The sequence below is a fragment of the Hyperoodon ampullatus genome (assembly GCF_949752795.1).
Source record: "Hyperoodon ampullatus genome assembly, chromosome: X".
NCBI classification, from domain to species: Eukaryota; Metazoa; Chordata; class Mammalia; order Artiodactyla; family Ziphiidae; genus Hyperoodon; species Hyperoodon ampullatus.
This window is the reverse complement of record NC_136913.1, coordinates 47,202,927-47,222,225: the sequence shown is the minus strand read 5'-3', so window position 1 is coordinate 47,222,225 and position 19,299 is coordinate 47,202,927. Positions and strand designations below refer to the sequence as shown.

At 49.1% G+C, this 19,299-nt stretch overlaps 1 protein-coding gene across 7 annotated transcripts in view; it reads left to right on the top strand.

Annotated features, from left to right (window-relative positions):
• IQSEC2 (IQ motif and Sec7 domain ArfGEF 2) overlaps positions 1-19,299 on the top strand; it is a gene marked incomplete at both ends in the record, with an annotated part of 74,998 nt that overhangs the window by 31,119 nt on the left and 24,580 nt on the right. For 2 of the 7 annotated variants that reach the window (XM_079727833.1, XM_079727832.1), the window contains 2 exons: positions 5,369-5,464; positions 15,869-16,041. The exons of 2 other annotated variants lie outside the window; for them this stretch is intronic. In XM_079727833.1, the coding sequence (XP_079583959.1) occupies positions 5,369-5,464; positions 15,869-15,968 (196 nt within the window). Of the gene's footprint in view, positions 1-3,526; positions 3,583-5,368; positions 5,465-15,868; positions 16,042-19,299 lie in introns of those variants that run through there. 3 more of the 7 variants (XM_079727828.1, XM_079727834.1, XM_079727831.1) reach the window with 3 other exon arrangements.

The window sequence follows — 19,299 nt, the reverse complement described above, 5'->3', positions numbered from 1 at the left end:
GGGACAATTTCTTGAGCACCTACAACGTGCCAGGCACTGTGCTAAACTAAATGCGGTTGATACAATGATGAATAATAGAATCCTGCTCTGAGGAAGCTCACCGTCTGGTAGGAAAACAGATAAGGAAACAGACAATTACAGGCGAAGTGTAGGGTGCTGTGGGAGAACCTCAGAAGTGTACCCAACCCAGCCTGAGGGTCAGGGAGGCTTCTCCAAGCTGACATCTAAACTTCGACTTGGTGGATGAGTAGAAGTTAGCCTGGTGAGGGGTGGGGGTGGGGGTGGGGTGAGGTGAAGTGGACAGTGTTGCAGACAGAGCAAAAAAGTGTGCCAGGGCTGTGGAGCAGTGTTTGGTACTTGCATTCGTGAAGAACTGTAACTGTATCTGCAGTGGGATGGGGCTGTCATGAGAGATAATCTGGAAAGGGGGCAGAAGGTAAATTGGGAAGCTGGGACTGGGACCCCGGTCAGTTGGACCCAGAGCCAAGGAGCTGCAGGACCCAGGAGCAGAGTTTCCACGCTTCCCCGCCTGCCTGGTCCCAGGGGCCAGCCTGGGTCAGCCTGGCTAGTGCCAGCGGCAGGCCAGGATTCCAGTGGCCACAGTGCCCTCTAGTGTCCAGCAGCCCATCTTGCAGCCTCCACCTCAGTGTGGATTGTCTGTCTCTCAATACCTGCTGACCTGTTTGACTAGGTGCCCTGTGCCGGATGCTGGGGACACTGGAATGAATAAGACATGGTCCCTGTCCCCACCGAGCTCCTGGACCAGAAGGGGCAACAGCATGTGAATAGACAGCGCTGGAGAAACACAGGGTGGGCAGAACACAGGGGAGGGATCCCAGAGTCAGGGTCCCAGAGGGCACCACCTCTGAGCAGACTTGTGAGGAGCAAGGGGGAGGTAACGAGGTGGGGAGGTGGCACTGGGGGCGGGGTGGCGGGGAAGGGTCTTTTGAGCAGAGGCAAAGGTGAGGGCGGACAGCAGAGTGTGGCAGAGAATTGTAGGCACTTCTGTTTGGGTGGAGCACAGGTTGAAGATGGGGGGGAGGCTGAGACCACCTGGAAGTGGGGGGGAGGGGCAGCTCACAGAAGGTCCTGGGATGCCTGACACTAGCTCATAGTCAGCACTTAGTGAATGGAACCATATAAGGAGTTCCCCTGCCCTTTTGGGATCACAAACCCATCTGAGGATCTAATGAAAGCAATGTTCTCCCCGGAAATGCACTCATACTCACTCATATTTTTCATACAACTTTCGGGGCTTCAGAGACGCTCCCCGCCCCAGGCCTATCCATGAACCGCAGCCTTCCAAATTCCCCTTAGCATAAATACTGAAACCTTATCAGGACCTCCAGGCTCTGCATGATTGGGCCCCCGCCTACATCTCCAGTCTCGCTCATCTCCCCTTTGCTTTTTCCACTCAGCCACGTTGGCCTCCTTGTAGTTCCTGGAAATACCACCTCAGGTCCTTTGCCCAAGTTGTTTCCTCTGCCTGGAACACTCTCCCCCACTACCTCCACTTTTTGCCCAGCTTAATTCCATTAGTGGTTGAATAATGTCTGTCTGCTCTCACTTGGATATGAGCCCCATGAGATCAGGACACTGACTGCCCTTAGTCACTGCTGTATCTGTCCCCCAGCTCAGTGCCTGGCTCACAGGATCTGTAGCGTAAGTGAACGAAGGCCCTGCCAGTGCCCTGCGGCTGGCTCAGGCTCCTCACCCTTAGCTCCTTCTTCCCTTCAGCCCCTAGAGGGTTATCACATGGATCGCCCCAACAGGCTCAGATATGCCTGAATTCCAAGAGTGGCCCAGATGAAGAGGTATCTTCCTAGAAATCTTCCCCTGCCCGAAACAAACAGGTTTCCCAAGAGTCTCCCCTACCTCCCTGGGAGAAGGATCATACTCTCTCAGGCTCAGACTGAGACTTTTCAGCATGTGCATGTTTGTCTCACTGAAACCTCACAAGAACCTGTGAGATAGGAGTTGCCACTCACCCTTTACAGATGAACAAACCGTGCCTCAGAGGGGTTACCCAGCAGAAAAGTTGTAGAGCTGGGACTTGTACCCAGCTCTGCCAGGCACCAAAATGTAAGCTCTTTGCCTCACCAGAGAGGGGAAGGGGCTTGCCCAAGGTCACACAGCATCAGCCTTAGGGCCAGGACTAGAATTTCTGTCTCTCAACTTCTGCCAGGCCAAGATGAAGGTTTGGGCCACAGGTGCCACCCTTAGGACAATAACTGCAAGTGGGCACAAGGTGCGGCTGCCACAAGAGCCAAGAGAGTTGCTGAGGGAGAGAGAAAGAAAAGCAGGGGCTGAGACCAGAGCCTTGAAGACCACGGGGCTTTAGGGGGTGGGCAGAGGGAGAAGAGGCCATGAAGGGCCCATAGATGCCAACTTTGCGGTGGTCCGTAGGGCCTATCTCTCTCAGCAGCTTTGGCTTTCTTGAGAGGAACCAGCTGCCCCGGCAGGGAGGCAGGAAGGCAGGAAGGCAGGAAGGCTGGCCTGTTGCCTGTCAGCTCCTATTCCTTCTAGATCACTGGCCCCCTGGCCCCTCCCAGGGCTGCCTTCTGCTCGGAACAGCCAGGGGCCTGGGCTCTGGGGCTGTGAAAGGACAGGAGCCCTCTGAGCTGGATCTGGGGTACTCTTCAGGAATCCCACACCCTTCAAATCCTCCAAATTGTCTCCTTTCTCCAGCCCCCCACATAAGGAGGAGAGAGAGATTACTGTGGTAGGTCGGTGGGGATTCTAGTTTGACTGGCTGTATGAACTTTAGTAAGACTCTTCTCCTCTCCAGGTCTCAATTTCCCCCTCTGTAAAATCAGGTGGGGGCAATTTCCTTGGAAGAACAGCCTCTAGATTGTGAATGGCGTGTCTTCCGATTTTTGCTTTTCTCTTCAGGGAGCATTTCTCTTAGCCAGTTCAGAAAACAACGCAGAAGAAAGTGAGAGCTTATTGCAATGGTCAAGAATATCGGCTGGGCCCTCATCTTGATTTCCCCAGATGGGTGATTTGAATTTTACTTGAACTGGAGCATCCCAGCATAACCACCACACAGAGTCTCTTTAACTCTGTGGAAGATGAGAATGTTTGTGAAAAGCTTCTATGGAAAGGTTTCTGTATTCACAGGGCAGCAATATGGCCAAGGGGACGGAGTCCTGATCTTGGGGTTCTGCTACTTACTAGCTCTATTACCTGTGCCGAGTTACTTAATGTTTCTACATCTCAATTTTCTCTTCGGGAGAATAGGGCTAGTGACATGTACTCGACAGGGTACTTGGGGAGATTCCAACAGAGGTGCGTATAGGGAGCCCAGCCTGAGGTTTGGCCCAGAGGAGTCACTTCAAGCTCTCAAAGCTGCTTCCTCGTACTAGGAGTTCCCAGCCCTCCTGGGGGAGCAGGGGAAGGAGCAAAGTTTCCAGTTGCAGTCTGGCCTATAGCCCAGCAGGCCCGGCCCCGCCTCCTTGGTTCCTCCTTCTAGGGAAGGGCTGGGGAGGAGGGGGTGGCGACGCGGTGGAGGCACCGCCCTGGCCAGGGGGCCTGCCCTCGGGACAGGTCCAGACCCATGGAGCCCCCCGGGAGGAGTAGCAGGTAGGAACCTGGCCCCCACCCCCAACCCTGCAGCCCGACCCCCTCCCTTCCTGCCCAGGCCTGGACCTGGTCCCTGGGCTGCTGATTCAGCAGCCTCCTGGCTTCCTGGTTCCTGGCTCCCCTCTTGGACTCTTGGAGGCCTTTGGCTTGGGGGAGGGAGCCAGCTCAGTTGGGTGAGCCCAGGGACATCTGGGTGCCCAGCTCTGTAAGGACCCTGGAGCCCTGAGCAGCGCAGTCGGTGGCATGTGAGGGGTGTGATTGGTGGCTGCCCTGGCACCTAGCCTGGCGCTGCAGGGCTGTCCACAACAGCTGAGACTCTCTGATACCAACATTCCAGCAGCCTAAGGGTCTCTGAGTCTCAGGTTTAATGAGTCAAGGACTTGGGCCAGTGACTGGCACTTAGATGGCACTTGAGAAACAGTCGTTCTGCTGATGACAATTATTCCAGAGGCTCTGATAAGAAGAGTATCAGATTCCAGGATTCTCTGTTAAGGTTCTAAGATTTAGGCATCTTCTCCAATTCGCAGCAAGCGAGATAGTGGGCAGCTGGCCTGGCCTGCAGCCACATCTCCAGGCCTTTACTTCGGCTCTTGAATGGCCAGGCCCTGACCACAGCCTGCCTTCAGGGGCTCGTTGGGGGCAGGGGCTGGCTGACCTGGCACTCACTCTCAGCATCTGCCCTGTGCTGGGTAGGGCAGGGACAGGGCCCTCGGCCTCACTACCCTGCTGTCTCTCCTCCCCCTTCCCCTTCTCTGGACTTTAATCGTGGGAAGCAGGAGGCAGAGGGGCCTTTGGACCCCACGCTAAGGGTGGGAGCACAGCGCTGGGGGGCGGAGCTTGGGCCCTGCCCCAGGCTGGGGGCGCAGCACTGGCCTTGGAAGCAAAGAACCACCCTGTCCTCTGGCTCGCTGGGCCCCACTCGCCCACTCAGCCCGAGTCCCATCCTGTCACCAAGACCACTGAGACCTTGTCAGCTCTCCTCCGCCCTCGCCTCTCCTGTCCTTTGCTCTGGCACTCTCTGCCTCTCCCCGTCTTCTCTCTGTGTCTTTTGTCTCGCCCTTTCACTGTCTTCCTCCTTCTCTGTCTTTCTCCTTTTCTGTCTTGTCTCTTTCGGTTTCTCTCTGTCTCTTTCCCTCTCCTCCTCCAGTGTCTCCTGCACCACCCCCACCCCCACCCCCACCCCGCCCTGGCCTGGGTTCCTCCCCCTCTTTGGACCCAGAGCCTCTTTTCTCCCCATCCCTCCCTCCTTTCTTGTGAGGGGTCTTCTCTAAGGGGGACCCCCCCTCATACACCTTTTCCCTTTCTCTTTCATCCACCCTTCCCTCTCCCCTCTTGCCTACCCGTGTGGCGTCTGGTGTGAGGAGGGCTCCCTTCCCCCTTCCCTACTGTGGTGTCCCAGTGTCTCTGAGGCCGAGGTCCCCACGGAGTCACCTGGAACACAGGAGGCCCAGCCCAGCTCTTTCGTCTCTGCTGCCCCCTGTTGTCGTTGTGTTCTGTTTGTGGTTGGAGTGCCGTCCTCTCTTTCTTGACTTTGTGGTTTTTTCTTTTTTTCTTCCTTCCTTCCTTCCTTCCTTCCTTCCTTCCTACCTTCCCCCTCTCCCTCCCTCCCCCCCCCGCCCCTCCTCTTCCATTCCCTATCCTCCACCACCCATTCCTCCCAGTCTTCCCCTTTCCCCTACCCCACTCACTTTCACCTCCTTGTCCCCATTCCCCACCCTACCTCTCCCCTCCCTCCCTGTCTCTCTCTCTGTCTCTCTTTCTCTCTCTGTCTCTTGCTGTCTCTCAGGTCCACAGCGTCTCATACTCTACACCAGTATTGCTGTCCTACTCAGGTCCTTGACTCCATGAAGCTTACCCCCTCAGGCAGGCTGGCAGAGAGCAGGTAAGAGCTAGACCCACCCCTCCCCCAATCCCTCACCCCTCCAGACAAATATCAATATCATTGCCAGCCCCTCCCCCATCTCCCTCTAGCCTCTGGAGTGACTGTGGAATGGGTGTCTGAGCGTGTGAGGAGAGTGACTGGGGGACCAGGCCAGGAGACCAAAGAGGACGTTCACAGCCTGTTTGTAGCTTGTCCTTCCTTAAAAATCCTTCTCTAGATACCTTCCCCCCGAAGTGGGAGTGGTTGGTCCTAGAATATGTAACATTTGAGCTGTTTTGTAGGATGAGTAAGAGTTTGTCAGTTGGATAGGATGGGGAAGGGTGTTTAGACAGAGAGAACAATCTGCTTATACCTTTGGGGAAGGAGATTATTTCCAAGTTAATTTGAAAACACATTTTACACTTTCTGATTATAAAGCAATGAAATAAAATATTAATAGCAATGGCAAAAAGGCTAGGTCCATTTGAAAGTTTTAAAGTACTTGTGTTAAAGAGGAAATAAGAATGGAATTTATGGACTATTTAGAATAAATGTCAATTGAGAATATCATAGATCAAAACCCATGGGATATGACCATGGGGTTTCCCAGAAGAAAGTTTGTAGTCTTAAATGCTTTTATTAGAGAACAAGACAGTTTAAATGAACTAATTATTCTGATCAAGAGTCTAGAAAATTCTAGAAAAAGAACAACCAAAAGAAAGCAGAATCAAGTAATTATTACATATAAAACCAGAAATTAATGAAATAGAAAACAAAAGGTTTGATAAGCTAAGAAGTTGTTTTTTGAAAAGACCAACAAACTAGACAGACCCTCCTCTGGCAGTTATGATTGAGAAAAAGGCAAGAAAACATAAATAAAATAAGGTATGACGAAGGAGAATTAACCACAGATTCAGAGGATGTGAAAAAGTCATAAGAAAATGCTTTGTGTAATTTTATACCAATAAATGTGAAAATCTAGATGAGATGGGTGGTTTTCTAGGAAAATATAAATTACCAAAATCACTTAAGGAGTGGCAGAAGACCGGAATAGAATGGAACAGTATAGAAGAAGTTTAAAAGATGGTCAAAGTTTTCTCCTCAGAAATGGTACCAGGCCCAGCTGGTATTATGGAAGTTCAGGCATCATGGAAGTTCTATCCAATCTTGAAAGATCAGCTAATAGGAAAAGATGGACAGCTTCCTAGTTCATCCTAGAAGGCTGGTATCACTGGACACGTTTAGACAAAAACAAGGAAAACTATAGCCTAACCTCACATATTAATAGAGCAACACATGTTTTAAATTACAGATTCTCCAACTGAATCCATCAGTGTATTAAAAGAAGACTGTATCGTGACAAGTGAGGGTTTGCCCCAGGAGTTCAGGGATTGTTCAACATTAGGAAAGCTGTTATTGTAATTGATTATACTAATAGTTATACAGTCTTTTTACTCTATCTCCATAAATGCTGAAAAAATAATCTGACAAAATCACACATCCATTCTTGATTTAAAAACCCTTAGTGCCTTAGTTATCTCTTGCTGCATTGGGGTAATTTGTTAAACAGCAATAGATAACTAGTACAGTAAGCTAGGAATGAGTGAAAACCTCCTTAACTTGGAAAGAATTTTTATCAGAAACCAAAAACAATCATCAAATGTAACAGTGAAGTGCTAGATAAATTTCCATTCAGTTTGGGAACAAAATAAGGATGACTACTATCACTGTCACTAACCAGTGTTTTTCTGGAAGTTTTAATCATTGGGATTAAAAAAAGAAATAAGTGGTATAAATATCAGAAATAAAGAGTCAGAATTAGCATTATTTGAAGATGATATGGTTGTCTACTTAGATAATCAACGAGAATAAAAAGAAAAATTATTAGAACTAATAAGAAAATTCAGTGAGATGGGTAGGTACAAGATAAATATACATCCAAACCATCGGCTTCTCTGAATACCATCAATAACTAATTAGAAGACATAATAGAAAAAGATTCCCATTCACAATAGCAAAAAAAAAAAGATAAAATTCCTACGAATTTATCAGAAATTTAAAATACTTCCCTGTAGAAAACTAAAATTTCATCAAAGGCTATAAGACTTGAATAAATCAAGAGTCATATCCTATTCTTGGATGGGAAGAATTCAATATGGTTTAAAATGACATTTTCCCCCCAATTTGATCAAAAGATTCAATGTATTTCTCATTAAAATTTCAGTGGTATTTTCTTTGGGAATTGTGCAGTTGGATTTTAAAGTTCATTTGGAAGAGTAAATGCCCATGAATTACTAAGAAAATTTTGAAAAAGAAGAACAATGAGGGGGGACTTGCCCTGTTAGATATAAAAACTTACCATAAATCTACAGAAATCACAAATATTATATCATCACAGAAATAGAGGAATACATAAATGGAACAAAATAGAGAACTTAGAAACAAACCCATATATTCATTTGGGAGTTTAATTTGTGACAAAGAATGCATTTCAAATCAGCGGGAAGTCAGTAAATAGGATGGGACTATTAGCTACCATTTGGAAAAAATTTAAGCTAAATCCCTACCTTGTACAAAAACAAATGCAAAAAAATAAAGCTATAAAAGTACCAGAGGAAAATCCAGAATATTTTTATAACAGGGTGGAGAAGCCTTTCTGATCAGGGTTTAAGAACTCAGGAGCCATAAAGTAAAGAGCAGTAATTTCAACTACGTTAAAGTTAAGAACTTCTGTGTGGAGAAAGATACTATACACAAAGTTAAAACAGAAACAACAGGCTAGAGGAAAGCATTTGCTACATAGACATCAGGCAAAGGTTAATATCTCTGTCTATATCGTCTCCTGGAAATCAATAAGAAAAAGGTGCCCAACCCATTTAAAGTGGAGAAATAACGTGATTTGACAATTCAGAGAAGAAGTAGACAGCTAATGAATGAGAAAGGATGTTCAACCTTACAAATAGCTAAAGAAATGTAACTAAAACAACAGCGAAGTACTAATTTTAAAGTACCAAAATTTAAAAGATTGAAAGGGTTGTGAGGAAACAGAATCTCTCATATTCCTTGATAAGAGTACGAATTGGTTTCATTTTATAATGGGACCAGTTTGTTAGCTGCCCCCAGAAACTTAAATGTGCATATACTTCCAAGCTGAGAACTATGTCTTAGAGTTAGGTTTCTCTAGAGTTTTACTACTAGGTAGACCCTAATTTGGCCAGCCAGAGGCCTTTTCTAAAATACCCCAACCCCAGCTGCAAACATAAGCCATACTGTGCAACTCTATCACACGCCCTTTTGTAGGGTAGCATTCTCAACCAACTCTTAATGAAAAGGTTGCATGATATATGCTTCTTAAATAAAGACAGGATTATATGAGTAGGAATAATCTTTATTTTTAGCCAGTTTATAAAAATGTTAAAGCCACGGAAATACCTTTTATCTACATTTTAAACAAAACGTTCGTTCCTTTGCCCAGCAATTCAACTTTTAGGAATCCTTCAAAACTACTTTCAGACATATGCAAAGATGTTCATTGCAGCATTGTTTATAATAGCAAGCAATGAAAACAACCTACATGTCCATCGGTAGGAAACAGCTTTTCCTTCATGATCCATCCATACTCTGTAGCAGATCAAAAGACAAAGATACATCTCTAGATACTCACCTGGAAAGACCTCTAAGACTTATTGTTATATGAAAAAAGCAAATTGCAGAACGGGGCTTATAGTATGATCCCATTTTTGTAAGGAAAAGAAAACCCCCATAGTAACAATGAAAAAAATGTTATACATACCCTGTCACAATTTTAAAATTACTGGCCTTTTTTCTTGGTCCCATTTCCTTGCCTTTACTAACTTGTTTCCTTCCTCCTCTATACCTTTTTCCTGTATCCACCTGTTGTTTTTCCTTTTAATAACTTGCTCAAATACCACCTGATTCATTCAGCAAGCATTTGTTCTGCCTGCTCTCAGTTAGGCCTTGTGTTGAACCTTGGTGGTATATGGGAATGAGCTGTATCTGGTCCTACAGTCAGGGAGCTCAAGTCTAGAAGGGAGAGAGAGACACATAGACAATGACTGCATAGTGTGGTTTGGGATAGAACAGAAGTAGGCCCAGAGGGCTGCCAGAGGAGGGGTACCTAACCCCACCTGTCCCCTACAGGAGGGGACATGTGTACTAAGTCTTGAAAGAGTAATAGCTTTCCTTTATCCCCCAATCCTGCCGGAAATGGTTGCCTACTTTTTGGCTCTTCCAAGCAGGATGACCTAATGGGGGAAAATAGTTGGGTCAGTATCTTTATTCAAGTCCAAATTCGGCTACTTACAAGCTTGACTTTCGGCAAGCCTCTGAGCTTCTATTTCCTCATCTGTGCAATGAGGACAATGCCTATTTACCTCTCAGGGCTGATTTTAGGATTGGAGAAGTTACATGTAAAACTCCTGGATGACTGTCAACTCTTGAAGGGCAGGGACTACCCATGTCTTGTTTTCCTCATAGCTAATATGTAGCCTTGGATTGGATTGGATCTAAAAGCTGTACGTGTCTAGGGATGGTTCTGGAGCGAAGGATGCACCTGACCGTAGTGGGGCTTTGGGATGAGGAGGCTGAGAGTAGTACATGGGATGGAGGGCATCGCACCATAAGAAGAGAGAGCCAGGGAATTTGCTGGCAGTCCAGTGGTTAGGACTCGGTGCTTTCACTGCTGGGGCCCGGGTTCAGTCCCTGGTCAGGGAACTAAGATCCCGCAAGCCTCACAGCATGGCCAAAAGAAAAAGAGAGAGCGAGAGAGAGAGAGAGAGAGCGAGAGAGAGAGCGAGCCAGGTCCCTGGTGTTGACATGAAGGTGACACAGGAGGGAAAATAAGAGTAGGCGGCCCTGGGAAATGGAGCCCAGAGGGCATTCTGGCCCCGGTTCTTGGTCCTATTCTGCTACTGATACCATCTCCTAATCTCACAGTGCAGGGCAGGGAAGCATGGTGGACCAATACTTGCATTGGTGTCAACATGTCTCAATTCAATCCCACCTCTGTCACTCACTAACTGGGTGACCTTAAACAACTCACTTCACATCTCTGAGCCTAGTTCTTTACCTGTTAAAAAGAACACCAACATCACGGGGTTTATTTATTGAGGAGTAGAAGAGATCATAAATAGTATTCACGTTGTTGAGTGCCTGGCACATAATGAGTACTCAAAACAGGGTAGCTGTTATTAGTGTTCGTTTCAGTAGACACTTAGGGAGTTCTGCTATGGCAGAGCCTATGCTGGGTAATGGTTCTTGCCTTCCACAAATTCCCAGTCAGCTGGGGAGACTGAGGAGGGCTATGACAGAGGAGAGCACAGGGTGGGGGGCTGCTGTGGAAGTCCAGTGGAAGAGATCTGGCCCCACCTAGGGCTGGTGCAGGTCAACTCAGCCTAAGAGCTGAGTCTTAGAGGATGAGTCAGAGGCAGTCAGGGGCAGAAGGGTGAAGTGTGGCAGAATGTTCCAGGCAGAAGGAACAGCATATGCAAAAGAACCTGGATGTTGTTGGGAAGAGCTAGAGGTTTGTTATGAACCTGGGTTGCATGGGTCCCAAATGGCTTCAGGTGGCCCATGAACCTCCTGAAATTGAATGCAAAATGTTGTGTGTGTCTAGTTGTGTGCATTTTCTGTTGGGGAGGTGGTTTGTGGCTTTCATTAAACGTCTAAAGGGTTTTGGGTTCCTCCAAAACAGGTTAAGAACCAACGTTGCTGGTGATGAAGTATCACGTGAATGGATTCTAAATAGGAGAGAAATTTGGTAAAATTTGTGTTTTAGACATATCACATTAGCAGCCGGTATGAAAAATGGATCGTATGCATGGAGGCCAGCTGGAAGGCCTACACTGGGATATTGGCATAGAAGAAGTGGCTTGGAGCGGGGCTCCTATGTTGCACTACTCCCGTGGGCACCATTCGCAAAGAACCATTTTAATTTCAAATTATGGAATCTAAATTCTTTGAGAGATAGACCCAACAGTAGGTGAGAGAAAGGGAGGAGGCCAGGATGAGCCAGTGTTAGCAGAGGGCCAGAGGGACATGAGTCCAGGGTAATAGTGCAGGAGGAGAAGGGAACCTCTATTATTAATGCTCGCCCAGCACCCAAAGTCCGTGGTCTCAGATATAATTACTAACTTCCATCCTACTCCTGGTCCTCGGAGATTCTAAGTGACAATGGAGACACTTATTTCTCTATGTATTTTGGGGAGGAATTATTTCTGGTTTGTGAGTCAGGTATTTTCCTGAAGAAAGTCGTGTTTGAGCCGGTCATCCAAGGTCTGTAAAGATTTTGAGTGGTAGAGATGGGAGAGGATGCTCTGAGAGTGAACACAGAGGCCTGGAGGTGAGAAATGGTAAGGCTGAACACTGATGCGGAGGTCAGACACACCCCAAACAGCTGTCTGGGGAGCCCAGGGTCCTTTCTCGTGGTAGGCAGCTGGAGAGCCATGAGCAGTTCCTGAGGAGGGAAAGTAACATGATCAAATTAGCATTTTAGAAGGAAGGGAGACTAGGGAGGAGGCTTTTGCAGTAATCCAAGAGAGGTAAGCTGAGGTAGTGGCTGTGGGGATGGAGCAGGGGAGGTGGATTTGAGAGGTGATGGGGTAGAAGAGAGAACTGGAGTCAGGGAGACTGAATAGATAATGCGGGTGGAAGTGGGGGGTGGAGATGACTGAGGGTGGTCATGGTGAGTTGCCCGTGTTCAGGCCTGGCAATGGATTCATTCATTCAACAAATATTTATCGAGTGCTAGACACTGTGCTGGGCATTAGGGATATCGCACTGAGCAAAACAGATGCCTGTCCTGTTGGATCTTACGGTGGGTGAGACAGATACTAAATAAATAAGCAACTAAATATATAGAATGTGTCTGCTGCCACACCTATCTGGGGGATGATGTTCCAGCGAGTGCAAAGGCCCTGAGGCAAGAGTGTGCTTGTTATGTCTGAGGGACGGCAGGGAGACCAGTACGATTGGAGAAAGAGTGAGCGAAGGGCAAGGGGAGCAGATGATGAGTTAGCAGAGGCCAGATCCTGTGTAGTCTTTTAGAGCTATTTAGGGGGTAGAATCAGCAGGATTCGGTGGCTGACTTGGTAAGGGAACAGGAAGAACCTAGGGTGACTTCCAGGTGTGTTTTGGGCTTGGGCCACTGGGTGGTGGTGCCTTTCACGAAGGTGGGAAATGCAGGAGGACAGGTTTGCAGCGGTAAGATGCTGCATTAGAGGTCCCTGGGAACTCTGAAGGCCCTAAGGGCCATCTTGGTGGAGCTTCCAGCAAGCATTAGGCTTGATGGGTCTGGGACCCAGGAGAGAGATCCATGCTAGAGAGAGAGATGTGGGGTTCTCAGCCATACCTGAAGTTATGGAATGGAATGAGATCACTGACAGAGAGTGTGGAATGAAAGAGAAGAGGACCAGAGCAGAACTGGGGAAGAGGTACTAACACATAAGGAATGGAGAGAGGAAGAGGAGCTGGGGGTGGTCCGAGAAGTAGGAGGAAAACCAGCAGGGAGTGGGCTCACGGAAGCAGAGGAAGGAAAGAGCCGTCTGCGCACGGGGGGGCTTGTTAAGAGTGGCAAATGTTACAGCTGGGGGAAGTAAGATGAGGGTGGGAGAGAGTCTATTGGCTTTAACCAGTGGGAGGTCCTGGGCGACCTTACTAGGAAGAGTTTCTGTGGCTTGGTGGGCGCACGAGGCAGATTGCAGTGGGTTGAAGAGCCCGTGGGAGGTACTGAAGTGGAGATGGCCAGTGTAGACGGATTTCTCAAGAAGCTTAGCTGTGAAGAGGAGAGAGGGACACTGATTGCTAGAGGGAGATGTGGGGGCAGATCGAGGGTTTTTATTCCCAGATGGGAGAGACTTGAGCTTCTATAAATGTTGGTAGGAAGGAGGCAACAGAGAGGGAGAGGGTGAAATACTGGAGGGAGAGGGGATGATTGTTGTGGAGGTGGTAGCAGGGGTGGGCTCCAGAGCCTGGGTGTAGGGACTGGCCTTAAATAGTATAGGGGCCCCCTTTTTCTCACAGGGAAGGAAAGCAGAGATAGTGGTGGTTGGGGGAATACAAGGGCGTTGAGGGGATTAGTGAAAGAAATGCTTCAGAAAAGTTCAAAGCAACACATGGAGATTCCCTGACAAAGAGCACGGATATTGGAGCTAGGAGGAAGCAAAGAATACTTCTGGTTGGAAGTCAGGGAGGACTTCCTGCAGGAAGCAGCATTTGAGCTGGGTTGTGAAATTCAGACAGGATTTCAACAGGCAAAGCTCTGTGCAGAAGGAAGAAACAGAGTCAGCAAAGGCATAGAGGCGTGAAAAGGCTGGACGTGCTGATGTAATAACGAACAAGCTAGTTTGATGAAGGCTGGGCGGTATAACATTGATGCCACTGATGCTGACAGTAACAGTAATAGTTACCATGTATGAGGCACCAAACCTACCCTGTGGCAGGTGCCTTACATACTTGAATTCATTTAATCCCCACCACATCCTGCAGAATAGGTATTTCCTCATTTTGCAGATAAGGAAAATAAGTCCTAGAGAGGTGAAGAAATGGACTCAAGGTCATCCAGCTAGTAGGTGGTGGGGCTGTTATTTAAACCCAGGTCTGTCTGACTCTAAAGCCTGGGCTTCTTCCACCTGACAGGAAAGGCCAGGTGAGGCCATATGGTGGGGGAGCCTTGAATGCCAAGTAGAGGAATCGGAACTTTGTCCAGGAAGCTGAGGGGAGCCAAGGTGGGTGTCTGAGCAGAAGAGATTCACACTCAAAGGTGGGCTTTAGGAAGGCTAATGTGGTCCAAGAGAGTAGGGAGAAGAAATCAGGAGGTGACTGCAGTGTCAGGGTGAAGGGGGTAGCAGGGGCCTGGCCTGGATAGGAGGGGAGTGAGCAGGGGGACTGGAAGATCATTTGTTCCTCATGACAGCCTTGAGAGGTGTGGAGTTTCCTTCTCCTTTTATAGATGAGGAATGGGAGACTCTGAAAGGAGGAGCTACTTGCCCAGGGCTTGAGCACTGGTTCATGTGGTTTTGCTGACTCAGTGACTCTGTGGAACAATGTGTCAGAGGGAGCTCTGAGTATGAGGAGGGTGTGTGTGTGTGTGTGTGTGTGTGTGTGTGTGTGTGTGTGTGTGTCCGCGCGTGCGCACCCCTGCACGCGCTTGTCTGTCAGATGGACAGCAGTGCCTTCCCTTGCCTTCTCTTTCCTTCCCATGTCTTCCCAATCCTCCAGTATCCTGGATTCCATATTTCCTATATCTCCTGAGCCAAGGGGGTCTGGGAGTGGGCTGAGACTGTTTCTTTGGAAACCCCTAGAAGGTCAGCCTTTTCACTCCCAAGACACCTGGTCCCGCCCCAGCCCTCCTGCCTGTCCATCCACCCCATGAAAATGTAGTCCAGCTCCAGTGACTGCCACGTGCAGACTGGCCCCTGGTACTGCTCCGCAGGACCCGAGGAACAGGTGCTTGTTCCTGCAATGTTTCCTCCCCGCCGCTGTGGCGCTTCTGTGTGGGTGCAAACGGCCACCTTGGTAATTAGGTTCAGTTCATGAACAGTTAACAATAACCACCACCATGTTCCCATCACTCTTGTTTGCCAGGCACTTGACATGTATTCCAGTCCTTTCAACAACCCTGTGGGGTTGGCATCATAAGCCTCAGTTTTACAGATGAGGAAACTGAAGCTCCAAGAGGGGCATTAACCTGCCTGGAGCCGCAGCCTAGAAGCACTTGTAGAGCTGGCCTCGGAACCCAGGTCTGTTTGCTTCCAAAGCTGTGGACTTTCCACGCTCCATTTCTAAGCATCTCCTACATTCCCGACCCTGAAGCCTTCAGGAAATACAAATCTTTGTCCTTCAAGGGCACCGTGGATTTCTAAAAATAGTACCAAGTTCACCCAAAGGACCTGCTGGGAAGAGTCTGAGACTTGGAGCTCCAAGAACTTCCAGGTTTAAATCCTGACTACCGCTCACCCAGCTGTGTGACCTTGGGCAGATATCTAACCTCTCTGAGCTTCAATTCCCTCATCTTTAAAATGTTGCACAGTTGTTGCAGGGGTTAAATGAGATGACGCATGCAAAATGCCAGCAGAAAGCTGGTTGCTACTATTTATGTTAAAATTAAGGTTGGGCACCTGTCGGGTCAGAAAGGGAGTTTACATACTCTGGGTGTAACCTTAAGCCTGAGCCCAGCCTGAGTGTGGGGGAGGGCCATTCCAGGAGGGGGACCAGCAACAGGCTCCTTGGAGACTGAGATGGATATGGCCCCATTGGTCACACTGGCCTCCCCATTCCAACCCCCATCCTAGCCCCACCTCCCTGGTTCCAGCCCTTCTTGTGTCTCCCCTGCTCTGCAAACTAATGCCTCTGCCTCTCTCTGTCACCCGCCGCCTGTGGCCTCTACCCTGCCCTTCCTGGCCCCAGGGAAGAGGAGGAGGAGGAGGAGACTGAGGAAGAGGAAGAGGAAGACGCTCATCAGTTCTGCTGTCCGGCCTCCGAGTGCAGTAGTCCCTCCTCTCGGTAACTGAGAGGACAAGGGTCATTTTCTATGCAGAAGCAAAAGCCTTAACCAGCCCCCTGCGCCCTGCCCCCTCGATCCCCCATGGGACCCCGTCCCTGCTTCAGGAACCAGATGGGCAGGCATCGTGCCCCGTCCTCACCCACCCCCTTCTTGGAATTCCCACCCTCACTGCTGTCTCCCCTGGACTCCAGCCCCCAAATTATAAAGGCTGGAGCCCTAGGTCTGACTAAAATGTGGGAGCAGCAGAGCTTGGAGCTTGGAGCTTGAAACCTGGACCCTCCCATACCCGCACCCCACTTCCCAGGCACCCTGGAGCCTGCCACTCCTGGAGAGGTCTCCAAATGACATCCCAAGGACCTACCTCTGTTCTCTGTGAGCACAAACAGAGATGCAGGGTGCCTAGGGCTTAGAGGACCAGACGGGGTCGGGACCCAGCCTGCTCATTCCCTCGCTGTGGCCATTGCTGCCATCTCTTCTACTGCTTGGAGGCCTTGTCCCGTGCCCCCTGCCACTCCCATAGCGCTCTGTAAATACGATCAGGAGGAAAAGGCCTTTCAGGGTGCGTGTCGCTGTGTACAAAAGAATTTCCATCAATAAAAGCTGATCTCTTCTCTCTGTCTGATGTATGTTCCACCCCACCCCACTTCCCTCTCCCCATCCCCACCAGGGTCTTACCTTCTTTCCTATCCAGGGCTGGGAACGGGCTGGGAGAGAGAGTAGGGTTTGATTTTATTGTCAACACCCGGAAGGCACTCAATAAATGAATGAACGATGTGGCGCTCTCACCATGGGCAAGCCTAGCGCCTTCTTCCGCCTGAGGTGGTGCGAGCTGGCCAACTTGGACACGTTGCTTGGCCTCCCTGCTACCCAGTTTCCCCGTGTGTAAAAGGAGGAGGGAGGTTGGACCAGAGGATCTCCAAGGGCTCCTCCAGCTCTGACATTCTGTGAATCTGAGATGGTACAATTTTAAGAAACTATGATTACATGACTTTAAGAGAGGATAATTCAGTGACACATTCCATCCAATTCTGTGGTTTCTCTTTCTATGATGCTGTGATTTGGGGATTCTACAATACTGTGGTTTTGAGATTTCATGATTCTGCCATTTAGAAAAAATTCTGATGGCGTGATTTTAACATTCTGTGATGTTAATAGTCCTTGATTCTGTACTTTCAAGGTTCTGATTCTACAGCTTTAGGGATCTCTGAGTCTGAGGGAAAGCCACTGCCCCCAGATGCAATAACCCTATATTTCCTGCACCTGCCAAAAGCTAGTTCTAAGAATCCCCAGAGGCTGTTGGCAGGAAAGCAGAAGGTGTCCTCTATGCGCTGTAGAACCCACACCTTCCATGATGAGTCTGTGTTAGGAGCAAAGCCAGGAGACTCCCAGGTGGGCTCATACCCCTGCTTTCCCTTTCTGAGCCTTTTTTTTTTTTTTCTTGGCATTAGACAAATCTGAGTTTACCTTCTGGTTCTGCCACTTACTCTCTGTATAACCTTGAACAAGTATTTTCTTCTCCTTGAGCTCCATTTTCTTCCCGAGTACAGTGAGAATAGATCTACCTCTCTGCGTTGTCATGAAGATTAGCAAGAAAAAGCACAAAGAGCTCAGCATAGGGTCTAGTGCACAGTTGCCAAGTGTGCACTGATTGGCGGCTCTTGTTTTGATTAAGGCCCAGGTGAGAGTCCCTCCTCTCCTTTGTTCCCCCCCTCCCTTCAGCATCCCCATCACATGCCCTGGTAGTTTTCCAGAGGCTCGCCTCACTCTTCACTCGTTGCTTGACTCACTTAGGCACTCCTCACTCACTCATTCAAACTCTCATTTATTTCTCCCCTCCCTTCTTCCCTCCCTCTCTCTTCCTCTCTCCTTTATTTACTCTTCCAGAAGGCATTGCTCAAACACCTACTGTGTACAAGGTTTCAAGCTAAACACGGTGAGGGACCGAAAGTAAGACAGTGGCTATGTTCTCCATAAGTTCTCCGTCTCTCAGGGGAGATGAGAATTCCTTTGGGCAAGTAGGCAGGGTGTGAAAGGCAGAAGTGATTGAGCAGATATGGCTTCAGTAATGAGCAAAATATGTTCCTGGCCCAAAGAGTAGGGAGATGTCAAGATGGGCTGGGGGTGGTGGTGTCCAAGGATTGCTGGAGGAAGAGGGGCAAGAGTAGACGGCTGGGCAGGGTTTGAATAGATGGTTTGAGAGGTGAGGCATTAAGGAGTCAGAGACAGCATGGACCAAAACCTGGTGGAGAGCCCCAGGGGTTGTGTTGGGGAATGATACATACATTGCTCTGTTCAAGCTGGGCGTGTGAGTCTAGGTGACCTGTGGCTGTGGAGGGGGAGACCATTCTACCCTTCATTTGATTGGAGATAGAAGGAAGTTAGGGGGCACAGGGGCTCAACTAAAGGTCAGATAGCCATTGCGGGAGCCATGGGGGTGTAGACTCCTGTGTAGGCAACTGAATTGGCTGAGGGCCTGTGCTATGGGAAAGGGGAAGGTTTCTATCTGTTGTGAGGGAAACGTGTGTGCCTGTGCACAGGTGTGCGTGAGGCTGGCAGGTGAGAGAAGAGTGAGAGGCTGTGCACTGTTGTGTATCTGAGGGAATGTGATTGTGTGAGGCTGGGCGTGAGGGATTCTGAGTGTGTGAGGTTGATTGTGTGAGGTGGCAACTCTCTGTGCCTGGCAGTCTCTCTGCATGTGCCCCGGTGGAGATAATCACAAGAATGTGTGTCAGTGGCTTTTGAGCATGTGGTGCTGTGGCTTTTAGGGTGACAGTTGTCAGGATGGTCACACAGACACACATGACTACCACCTGTGGTCTTAGGGGACCAAGGTGGCTGCTGGGCCCTGGCCTGGGCATAGGGAGGGTCCACAGAGGTGAATTACACCAGGCCACTGTCCATGGGAAACGGGAGTAGTGTAGGGAATGGACACCTCAAGAGAGAATCTCAAGTTAGCCGGTGATAAGGACGGCCTGTGACATGAGTGTGCACAAAACATAGAGGGGGGATAACTGACCCTGTCAGGTTCTGTGGGGGGTGGGAGTGAGCCAGAACCAACTCCCCAGGAGGGCTGGCTGGCTCAGGGCACCACAAGATTCAGAAAAGCTCAGCCAGACCGACAAAGGCTGCAGGTAGAGGGGAGAGGGAGGACATCCTGGGGAGAAGAAAGTAAGAGCCTGGGCACAGGCGTGGTGCTGTGGATCAGCTTGCCTTGCCTAGAAAGTGCAAGGAGCCTGCTGCCACCAACATCTAGGAGCTTAAAGGTGCCGGGGGGCGGGGGTGGGGACTGGACGGATTCAGCTAAAAAGTTACGCTGGCCTGGAAGATAGAGGAT